Genomic DNA, 11,745 nt, shown 5'->3' with positions numbered 1-11,745 from the left:
TTAAAACAGAAGCACCTTCCCTTCAGGCCAGGAGGGAAGCACACCTTGAAGCAAGTGTGGGAGGACAACGTGTGGCAAATGTTGAAGGATCACCACAGGTGAGTGTGTAAGCACAGCCTTAGCACGGGGAGCGCTCAAAGCCCAGCCTAGGCAAATGGTAAGGCACCATCCACCCACGGTGACTGTGCTGGCACTTGAGGGAATGGTGGAAGTTTCACCATAGGCAAGAGGGAAAATGCCTTCTAAGACATGAAGGCATCTCCCAAAGCTAAAGGAACTCGCTAGAGATTTGTTAAGCACTTAATGTGAGATGTTCCCATATTTGGAGGAAAAACATTTTTGAAGAATGTTCTGGACCATTCAAGGAGGTTTTAAAATTGATTTGGATTTGAAGTAGAAGGTTTTTGTTTTGTTTTGTTTTTTTGTTTGTTTTGAGACAGGGTTTCTCTGAGTAGCCCTCAATATCCTGGAACTCACTCTGTAGACCAGGCTGGCCTCAAACTCAGAAATCCGCCTGCCTCTGCCTCCCAAGTGCTGGGATTAAAGGCGTATGGCACCACAGCCCAGCTTAGAAGTTTTTTTTTTTAAAGATATATTTTTATTTCTTTAATGTATATGAGTATACTACTGCTGTCTTCAGACACCCCAGAAGACGGCATGAGATTTCATTACAGATGGTTGTGAGCTACCATGTGGTTGCTGGGATTTGAACTCAGGACTTCTGGAAGAGCAGCCAGTGCTCTTAACTGCAGAGCCATTTTCTCCAGTCCCCAAAGTAGATTTTAAAAATGTATTTCTGTGATATACTTGCATTGTGTAACCTCTTAGTCTAGAAGAATAGTATCTAATTTTCATGAATTAAAAGAAAATTAGAGCCAGGTGGTGGTGGCACACACCTTTAATCCCAGCACTTGGGAGGCAGAGGCAGGTGGATTTCTGAGTTCGAGGCCAGCCTGGTCTATACGAGTGAGTTTCAAGACAGCCAGGGCTACACAGAGAAACCCTGTCTCAAGAAAAAAAAAAAAAAAAAAAAAAAGAAAGAAAGAAAGAAAGAAAGAAAGAAAAAGAGAAAATTAGAGACTCCAGGAACCATGATACTATTTTATTCAGAATATTTTCTTATGAAAAAATAGGTGTAGTATAAAGATTGCTACTAACTTTTTTTATCTCATTGAATTGGTATGTATAGAACCCAGAAATGGACAAAAGAAATATAAACCTTACCACCAAGAAGCCCTTACTATGCCACATGCCATGTTATAGATGGCCATCATCTCCTGCCCTTGAATGTAGCCCACTTTCTTCCATAAAGGCTCTGTAAGTAAAACCTATTTACAGTTTTTCCATATAAGAATTTTACTGAAACAAAGATCCTATCAGTATTTCCTATATGAAACAATATAATATGCAAGGTAAACAATTGCAAATGGGAAAATGAAGTAGCTTTACTTTGTCTATTATGAAAATCTCCAGTTTAAAATTTCCTTGTATCAATATATTGCATTATATAAAATTATATACTGAAAAATAATCCACACACATTTGTTACTTTTTCACGGCAGGCAGAGTCGAAAGATACGACCTCCATCTCCTCTACCAGTCTCATCAAGATTATCAACGAAGAATTTTTTATCATTTAAAATAACCCCAATTCAGAATATCCTACGTATGTCAAATGCACTAGATGTAGTAACAGCCAAAAAAGAAACCATCCAAAAGCATATGATCATAAAAGGTAAATTCTGGCTGGGCAGTGGTGGCACCTTTAATCCCAGCACTTGGGAGGCAGAGGCAGGTGGATTTCTGAGATCGAGGCCAGCCTGGTCTACAGAGTGAGTTCCAGGACCGCCAGGGCTACACAGAGAAACCCTGTCTCGAAAAAAAAAATTCTTTCCCTAAGGAATTTATTTTAGCAACACAGAAAATCTTGAAGTAGTTGAATCATTACAATTTTATTCCCTTGATAACAAAACTTTGGGGAGTGATCTTTAGTTTAAGGAGAATTAAGCAAGCCCTAATCCCCTAAAATGCTGCTTCTCTGCTTGCTTACCTCTGTTTGGAAATGTTATGTTTGGAACAATGTTTAAAGCCTAAGTTAAATGAGAGGGCTGGTATATTATCCTTGTGGGCCCTTCCAGTTCAGATATTGGCTTGTTCTTGGTGGGTTCACTTAGCTACTAGTGGATGAATACGTTTTATCAGATGTAGATCAGTTTCCATGTACATAGATGACATGTGACATAGGCTTACACTCTATCCATGTTCCTAAAAGTGCACCCTGTTACTTTGCCTATCACATGCATTTTTACACATGCATTTTTACACATGCCAATGCTACTTGGCCTCAAGCATACTAGGGAATTTTGGTTCTTATGAGAAATTCCAGTGAATTCGCTGTATCAAATGATCTTTTATTATGAATTAGTTATTCTTGATGTCTTAAAATTTTCATTTCTACATAATTTATCTAATACAACAGAATTAGTGATATCAACTAAATAGTATAATGGACCTCTGTGTTGAGCCAGGCTTGATGGCACACAGCTTTAACTCCAGCACTCAGGAGGCAGAGGCAGGTGGATCTATGAATTTGTGGCTGCTTAATCTACAGAGTTAGTTCTAGTATAGCCAGAACAAAGCAAATAGTGAGACTCTGTCTGAAAATATGTATATATTTGAGATATATAATATATATTTGAGATGTAGAGATATATTTAATATACATTTACATATAAAATATGCCTTATTTTACTGGTAGCTGTGTCTTCTTTTCTTACCTGCAGCTATCCACTGGATGATAACCACATGTATATAGAGAGTTGTCAAAGTTTAGACAAATAGCAATAAAAATAATGTCCAAATTCCACACTTATGCCGGATGTGATCTGTTTGGTTAAATATTTAAGATTTTTACTCCTTATTTGGATCAGGCACAAACTTGACTTCAGCATATTTTAATCTTTCCTCATAGAGTCCTTGATTGACTTGTCTCTAAATAGCTAAATCAAAGCAGAAACACTCCATTGCTTTTTGAATATTTGAATGTGTACTTGTTTGAAAGAGACAACTTGCTAATTCTGTTGTTAGGGATGAGTTGGGGTTTGAACAATTTCCCTAATTAGCATTTGATTAATTTTGATCTTTGTGATGGCATGAATAAGTTTGATCCATAGGAAATAGCAATATTAAGAGGTGTGACCTCTTTGGAGTTGGTATGGCCTTGTTGGAGGAAGTGTGTAAGTGGACTTTGAGGTTCTGTGTTTAGGCTCCGCCCAGTGGGGAAGAGATCCTCCTCCTAGCCGCCTATGAGAAAGTCTCCTGGCTGTAGTGGTATCACCATGTAGACCTCTCAGCTCCTCCTGCACCATGCCTGCCTGGACACAGTCATACTCCCACTATAAACCTCTGAATCTGTGAGCTAGCCCCAATTAAATGTTGTCCTTTATAAGACTTGCTTTGGGCCGGGCAACCTTTAATTCTAGCACTTGGGAGGCAGAGGCAGGCGGATTTCTCAGTTTGAGGCCAGCCTGGTCTACAGAGTGAGTTCCAGGACAGCCAGGGCTACACAGAGAAACCCTGTGTCAAAACAAAACAAAACAAAACAAAACAAAAAAGAGTTGCCTTGGTGATGGTGTTTCTTCACCCAAGACGATCTGTGTTCATATACTTTTTAATGTGGGGGAATCTCATTTACTTCTTTGTGGGATTGAGAGGAAATAGGTCCTCTAATCAACTGTTTCACATGTTTCTTTAAACTAGAATCTGATAATAAAAATATGCCAAGTGGTGATGTGGCCAAGAAATCTTTGATACAGGTATACCATGCTGCATATGAGCAAAAAAGCAAAAAGGAGAAAGAAAGAGTCCAGAAAGAAGAGACAAAGCAAAGGTCAGCACATAAGAACCCTTTCTAGCTGGGAACGTTGGGTGCAAGTTCAAACTTTGAAAGTTTGCCCACAAATTCAAAGTTTTAAATGTCAATTTAATTTTTCTTCAGTGAGGAAAAGTCTGTCATTGCCTTCTGATCAAGTAAAGGAAGGATAGTGTGATAAGAAAGAAAAAAGGAAGAGAGAGATAAAGGAAGGAAGGGAAAAAGAGAGAAAGAAAGGAGAAAGAAAGAAGGAAAGAAAGAAAGAAAGAAAGAAAGAAAGAAAGAAAGAAAGAAAGAAAGGAAAGAAGGAAGAAAGGAACAAGGCAATGGTGGCACATACCTTTAATCCCAGCACTTAGGAGGCAGGCAGATCTTTGAGTTTGAGGCCAGCCTGGTCTACAGAGTGACTTCCAGGACAGTCAGGGCTACACAGAGAAACCCTGTCTCCAAACACAAAAACAAAAAACAAAAATGGGGTGTGGAGAGGAGGAGGAGAGGGAGAGAGAGAGAGAGAGAGAGAGAGAGAGAGAGAGAGAGAGAGAGAAGAAAAAAGAACAAGAGAGGAAAGAGAAAGCAAAAATGGAAACCACTTAGAAAGGTACCAGAGTGAACAGCAAACACACCCTTTTCAGTCTCCATACATCCTTCACCATTAAGGTGTGGTAGGACAATGTAAAAAGGAACCAAAATCATGTCCAGGATTCCATCTCAGCAGCAGCATCTAGATGACCACATAGCATTTCTGTTCACCTCCATGGGAAGGACAAAAAGACAGGGATAGAGGTCAGGGGTGAGGAGCCAGAGACAGAAAGAAACAGACAGATAAGGAGAAATAACTGTGGTTGATCTTTATGTCGCCAGGGTCTCAGAAGACTGTTGCACTGGTAAGGAATTTCAAGTTCAGTTGTGCTTACTTGAACTTGAAATGTTCTTGCCTTGAGATCTACCTTGTGATACATTTTATGTCGTATCTTGTAATGTCAATCCCTGTCCACTGAGTATACAAAATACCTATAGTACTGACTATTTCTTTTTACTGTAGCTGTCCTCAGTCACACCAGAAGAGGGCATCAGATCTCATTACAGATGGTTGTGAGCCACCATGTGGTTGCTGGGATTTGAACTCAGGACCTCTGGAAGAGCAGTCAGTGCTCTTAACCGCTGAGCCATCTCTCCAGCCCCGTGACTTTATTTCTAAGTAGCAAATGTTTAAAATACAGTTGCTTGGGAAAAAAATACTTTGAACAGCAAGAAATTTATAACTTGAAAATTATTATTCCTTCTCTTATGTAAACAGAGATAATCTAGCACTTGAAAGCATCGAATACTGGCTCACAGTTAGACCCTCCTCCAGATTACCTGTCAGCCCTAGGTGAGATTGGTGTGCTCACATCTAAAGAAGATGTTACAGAGTCTATCTTTAAAATAGTTAAAGGGTGACCATTTTTCTCTTGCATATGTGTATCAAGTAGTCTGGTGTTTTTTAGAAATCTTTTTGTCTGCCCAAAGGTCTGCTTCCATCATTTCAAAGGGTAAGATTGTCTAACTCTTGGATAGTAAGAACCCAGAAAATATAGCAAATCTGCTGTATAGATAAATTGTATTACTATACACAAGCAATTTTACTATGAATGCTTACATAGTCCTGCAAGCTGTATACACTAGCAGCTAAAAAATTACTAAAGTTATTTTAATACCTTCAGCATTGCTAGGAAATCAGAAGCTATGGCAGAGAAACTAGATAAAGTCCCAGCAGAAGAATACACACCACACAAAGAGAAGCGACAAGAAATCAATCCAACAAAGATACTTCTTGAGTCACCAGAAGGGCAGATGGAACAGCTACAGGTCTGTGATCTTGACACTCTAGCAGCACAGGGAACCAGTTTAGAAAGTGCATTTGCAATAGAAAGTAGCAGTCTTGACCACTGAGCTGGTTGCAGTTTTACATTATGGTGTCCAAAAACCACATTGCCACAGCCTAATTTATATTTTCAGCTTTTGTGTATCATTTATCAGAACTAGTTGTATGTAAGCTCCTTAAAATGTTTGTCTACTTTGGCAGGAAACTTATGCATTTTTCTCCTAGGTTTTCAGAAATGTAAGAAGGTTAACTCCTTTCCATGTTAATAACTTGAAATCAGGTTCTTAACCTGTGGGTTGTGACCTCTTTGAAGGGCGGAAGGACCCTTTCAGATGGGGAGTCATATATCAGATACTCTGCACATAAGACATTTACATTACAGTTCACAACAGTAGCAAAATTATAGTTCTGATGTAGCAATGAAAGAATTTTATGGTTGGGAGTCACTGCAACATAAGTAACTGTATTAAAGAGTCACTGCATAAGAAAGATTAAGAACCACTGCTGTAGTGTAAGGTGAGCAGATGTTCAGAAGGGTATTTTGGTGCCTGAAACATTTCAGATCACATTAACCTCAATCTGTGCTTTTTAACAAAACTTTGAAAATGGATAATAAATGCCTCGTGCCATAGTTGCAGGCTTGCAACTAACATTTCCTTGTTATTCTGATATAATGAAATTAGTGATATTTTTGCACAAAATTCCTAGAAAAAGGACAGTGCCATGATGAAATCTCAGGGCAGTGCTGAACAGAGAAAGAAGGAACGGGAAAAAATTATGCTACAATACTTGAAAGAAAGAGCAGAAAGGAGAAAGGTAATTTTCTGTTTCATGTGCTTTGTATTAATTATGTTGGGTACAGGTTATGACATTTTTCTGAAAATCCTGAATCGAGTATGTGTTAGTCCTCAGCTGTGTTCCCACTGCGGTTGTTTATGCAAAGAAGCCGACTAATGTACCAATGGCTGCCCTTTTATCGGTGTACCTCATGACTGGCATTATAACAGTGTCTCAATATACCAAACCGGTAGGATCAATGTTCTTTTTAACTGGGTGGCTCTAGGCTGACAGAGATTAATGGAAGTTAGAGTTTCTTCTAAATTGTGAGGGATTTGCAGTACATATGGTGGAAAGAAGTAGAGGCCTCTTTGAAAGGTCAAGGTTTGGATTATTTATAAGGTAAGACCTCATTTCATGCAACTCTATGCAGTCCCTTGCCTGGGCTGGGGTACTGCAAGGTCTCTGTCACTCTAAGGCAGCAAACAAACCAAAAGTCTCCTCACCTTATGCAGTTGAGAGAATTCCTAACACCCCCCGCCCCCAGAGAACATCCTTCCTCTGTCTTCTGTTGGTTTAGGAACAAGATTTCATGGAACCACAGGGTCATTGAGGTGCATTGTTTTCATTACTGTTCGATGTAGTTGTGGTCTAAGAGTTCTAATTAGTTTGCAACGATATGTGTTTAGTCTAACATGAATTTCCCTGTGTGTGGAAATGGAACATGGTTGCCATTGGGGTGTTTGTGTTGAGATAGTAACAACAACGGATGCCATTCACAGCATTTTATACATGAAACAAGAACCAGAAGAGGAACCCAGCCGCTGCCCCGAGACTTTTGTTAAGTCTGTGGTGTTGGGATAGTCACAGCCATTGCCTGGTATATAGCAGGGTAATCAATTGCTTCAGAAACACTGTCTTTTTAAAAACATCTCTCTCACAATTACATTTTTATTTCCCTTTACATAGAGGGTTGAGGAAATAATGAAGTGTATAAGGATGACAGATGTGAATACCTCTACAGTAGTCTTCACTTGCACCTCATGTATATGACTTCCTCTTGCTTCCTGCCCTTGGTATCTCTTCATTTTTTTTTTTTTTAACCAGGCTGCTGGTAATGAAATACAGTGCCACATTTGTATGTCACTGGTCCTTAAAAACCTAGAGCTTGCTTTTCTAACTAGTTTGCTTTCATGGTCTCTTGTGTGAAATGCTTGCTTAGGTCTTCTTGCCTAAAACTTTGGATCAGTTTGTCTTTTTCTTATGTTTCTTTTTTAACCGTTCCTTGAATGTTCTACACCGCATTTTGTGGTTGCTGTTATGTTTGAAGCTAGCCTCTTGAAATCTGTGCCTTGTCTTACTATCATTTTCTGTTAGAGAGAAGCTCCTAATGTTGATTTTATAAACATCATCTGATAACTTAAATGCTTTTTACATACTTACTGAACATTCAGGCATCCACTTTGATGAGCCTTGTACCATCATGTGTCTATCTGCCAATTCTGCCACCTGCTCTTCTGACTGATTTGCAGGGCTTTTTACCTACTCTAAGTAGAAGTCCTTTGGAAGTATGTGTTTCTACCTTTTATTGTCTTTTGGTGAAATGAATTTAGCCCTCCCCCTGTCTGGTTCTGGTTGTTTGCACGTGTTTTCTATTTGTTTCTACTGACGCGTCTTCTGAATGGAGTACATGCACTTGAGACTTTTTTTCTCTACATTCTGGACCATTTAGCTACAAGCTGCTTTTTATACCTAGTCCTTATTCCAACCATAAAGGTGCATGACAAATGTGTGATAGAAATGTTGTTTTTTGAGAAGTGTAGTGTGTTGGTTTTTGGAACCCCACTTTAAGCTCCAGGCAGACCAGCCCTCACCCAGATTCCCTTGGATCCATGGATAAAACAACAACAACAACACACACACACATGCAGGAAGACACACACACACACACACACACACACACACACACACACACACACACACACGTTAATCTTAAAATGCCTTTGCTAACTCAACTGGGAACTCCTAAACCTCCCCTGCCACCCCAGGTGTAAGTGGAGTGGCCACTCCAACCAAAAATTTACATGGCTGGTTGGCTTTATCTCCTGTCTTCCTCCTCCTTCTTCTCCCCACTGCCCCACCATTTCTCCCTGCATCCTCCTATGCAACTCTAAGTGTCCCGCCCCGTCCTCAGTCATTGGCCACTGGTATCTTTATTGAACGATCAAGAACCAATTGTTGAACAGGACCTTAGCATCAGAACCACTCTCAACAGAGAAGTGCTTTGAGATACCACCTCAAACCTCATTCAACTCATGGACCTTTTACCTGCTCCTTGCTCTCGTGTTCATCTTGCTCTGCTTACTGTTCCCATCCTGACTTCACTAGCATTCTAAGCAGAGGATGAATGTGAGGTGAGGGCTGAAGGCCTTGCCTGCACTCTTATTCAAGGAAACTGTTCATTTTTAAGTGTTGCCCTAGCTGGAAAAAAAAAAAAAAAAGCCACCTGCCTGTCATGTGGCCAGTTAAGGAAATTGATAATTTTTTTTAAAAAAACCTTTTATTTGAAATGCCAAAAATTGGCCATCAACATAATCTTTTACTTCTTTGAGGTTCTAGACCAGGATGGTTAAATGCATATAATCATGACTTTCTCTGCTAACCATAGGCTTTAGAAATGTCTTCTTCATCTGAAGATGAAGCTGATGACGAACGTGAAACAGGAAGTGAAGACTCTTTTGAGGTGTTTCCATCAGGTGTGCTTGTCCCTCAGGGTTACACATATGAGCAAGCAGTGATACTACTGTAAGAAGATTGGCTTTAAAAAGCCTGCTGAAAGTGCAGACAAAGCACATTGCCTAGAGCCCCTGGGTCTGCTTTTGAATGAGAGGGGAGCTGAAAGCAGTCAGGAACATGTTGAAGTCAAACCAGACTCAAAGGCAGAATGGGCTAAGTGGGAGATTGGGGGTGGTCAAGGGTATAGGAAGCAAGGCTAATCTTTAACACATCAGCCCTTACTAGCAAAGAAAAGAGGAGATTCCCTAAAGATGCATTCCCTATCATCAGTGAATTAGGAGCCAGGCAAATGAATGCGCATGCTAGGCAGCCCTCAGCTGGCCTGACATGTTGAGGCTGCTCAGGCTAAGGCTAGGCCTCTTTTCCCAGACTAATACTTGTCTGGCTCTTAAGGTCTTGGGCGGGGACCCCCATTCTATCACACCAGGACCAGAAGTTTTGATTTCTCTTGTCGTTGTTGAAGTTCCAGCTTTCATGTTCTTCTCTCCACTCCAGGAGGAAAAATATCTGTGAAACTCAAAAAGTTTCACAAGGATGCCAAGACAAGGCCTCAAAAGCTTGTGTTTTTGCAAGCAGGAGCTGGTGAGGTTGAAACTGACAAAAATGTATATTTTAGCGGCATCACGAAAGCTGTCAAACAGAAAGACCCCCAATACCCTACAATCCAAGGAAAAGGCACAAAGTAAGTCTCCTAGCACCTTACTCATCCAAATAGATGTGGAAAAATTATGAATGACATCCTTAGAATCCTGAAGAACATTTATTATCAATTGAGCACTTAGTTTGCATACACCAAACATGTCAAGCACTCAACTTAATGGAAACAAAATAATGCCCACAGCAGCCTCCTCTGGGCCAAGATCATTATCCCCATCTTTTATAGACAATGAGATACATGGAGGCTTTACACATTATTGGCCAAATTCAAGCCCAGATTAATCCGACATCAAAATCTTTCTGTTTGCATGATAAATGTGGATTCATTTATTGACTGTATAAAACGAGCACTACCTGTCTTTCTTTTAACTGCCACTCCAAAACTGACAATCATATGCTTTTTTCACATTTTGGTAAGCAGTCTCAGAGGTTAAGTTGGAAATGAACACTGCCGAGATGATAGCCTGAAAGATTATAAAGCTCTGAGGCCCACTAGAGTGTATGTGTGTACATACATATATATATATATACATATATATGTATGCATATATGTATATATATATATATGTACACACACACACACACACATATATCTGCTAAGAGGCTGGGTTCTGCTAACAGTAGCAAAGGTCTACATTCAACTCTTGCACCAGTTCTCTTACCATCTGTGCCATTGACTGACTTTAAGAAAGGCAGCAGGGAGCTAGAGAGATGGTTCAGTGGGTAAAAGCACTTATGGTGCAAGCATAAGGACCTGAGTTCAAATCCCACAGAAAAAGCCAGGTGTGGCCACATGCTCACCCATAGTTCCAGTTATGGGATCCAGGAAATAGAGACAGGAGGGTCCCTATGGCTTTCCGGCTGCCAGATTCAGTGAGAAGAAAGAGCCTGTTTGAAAAGAATGAGGTAGAAAGTAACAGAGCAGAGCATCAAGTATCCTCCTCATGCATCTTTTCATGCCTCCTTTGGTGCGCGCGTGCGCGCGCGCGCGCACACACACACACACACACACACACACACACACATACACACACACACACACACAGTTACTGGGTTTGGGCATTCTCAGTTGCTTTTGTACCCTGGTGTCTCTAGGATATCTAGAATACAATTTGAATGACAATGTGTTCTGTGGGCCCTTCTCGTTCTAGCATGTGGAAAGGTGATTTATTATATCCAAAGCACTTCTCAGAAGTTGTATGATAAAGCTCCTTTCATGGTTTTGGAATAACCAGGATTCTAACTACAATATTTCATTCCAGGTTACCAGCTAGAAAAATACCTACTCACCCAATAAGAAGTAGAAAAATAAAGGAAGGCGGCACCACCATCCGTCCCACTCAAAGTGACACTACCAATCAGGAGTGGGTTTATGACAGAGTTATAGACCTTAGTCAGATCACTGAACAACCTGTCGTAAAAACCAGTCCTGGTAGCAACATACAAAGTTCAACGGATTCTATGAGATCTCGCCAAAGTCCTCAGGCACATTTGGACCATAAGAAAAGAGCGAAATGTGTTTCTGTCCCCTTAACCAAGGTTTTGTCCCAACTTCACATAGCTGGAAGAGCAACTACTCTTGAACATCCATTTGCTTCCGTCTATTCCAGACTGGCATTTAGAGGAGAGGTAGAAGAGAGTGCTGAGTCTGTAGGTAATGATCTAGAAAAATTTTCCATTAAGTTAGATTTGAGAGAATGCATGACTTTATAATGATTTCTATGCCCTGCGTCTCCTACCACATATAAAATATAAGTCCTTTTTTTTTTTTTTTTTTTTT

The 11,745-nt window shown here is 40.1% G+C and overlaps 1 protein-coding gene across 1 annotated transcript in view; it reads left to right on the top strand.

Moving 5' to 3' along the window:
* Window positions 1–11,745, top strand: part of Map7d3 (MAP7 domain containing 3) — a 27,810-nt gene that overhangs the window by 14,849 nt on the left and 1,216 nt on the right. The window contains exons 8-16 of the mRNA XM_031364090.1: window positions 6–98; window positions 1,190–1,317; window positions 1,563–1,735; window positions 3,760–3,889; window positions 5,575–5,719; window positions 6,444–6,551; window positions 9,181–9,268; window positions 9,804–9,990; window positions 11,228–11,619. Of these exons, the coding sequence (XP_031219950.1) occupies window positions 6–98; window positions 1,190–1,317; window positions 1,563–1,735; window positions 3,760–3,889; window positions 5,575–5,719; window positions 6,444–6,551; window positions 9,181–9,268; window positions 9,804–9,990; window positions 11,228–11,619 (1,444 nt within the window). The remainder of the gene's footprint in view (window positions 1–5; window positions 99–1,189; window positions 1,318–1,562; window positions 1,736–3,759; window positions 3,890–5,574; window positions 5,720–6,443; window positions 6,552–9,180; window positions 9,269–9,803; window positions 9,991–11,227; window positions 11,620–11,745) is intronic.

Source organism: Mastomys coucha, chromosome X (assembly GCF_008632895.1).
Source record: "Mastomys coucha isolate ucsf_1 chromosome X, UCSF_Mcou_1, whole genome shotgun sequence".
Taxonomy (NCBI): Eukaryota; Metazoa; Chordata; class Mammalia; order Rodentia; family Muridae; genus Mastomys; species Mastomys coucha.
This window is presented reverse-complemented; position numbering and strand designations above follow the sequence as displayed.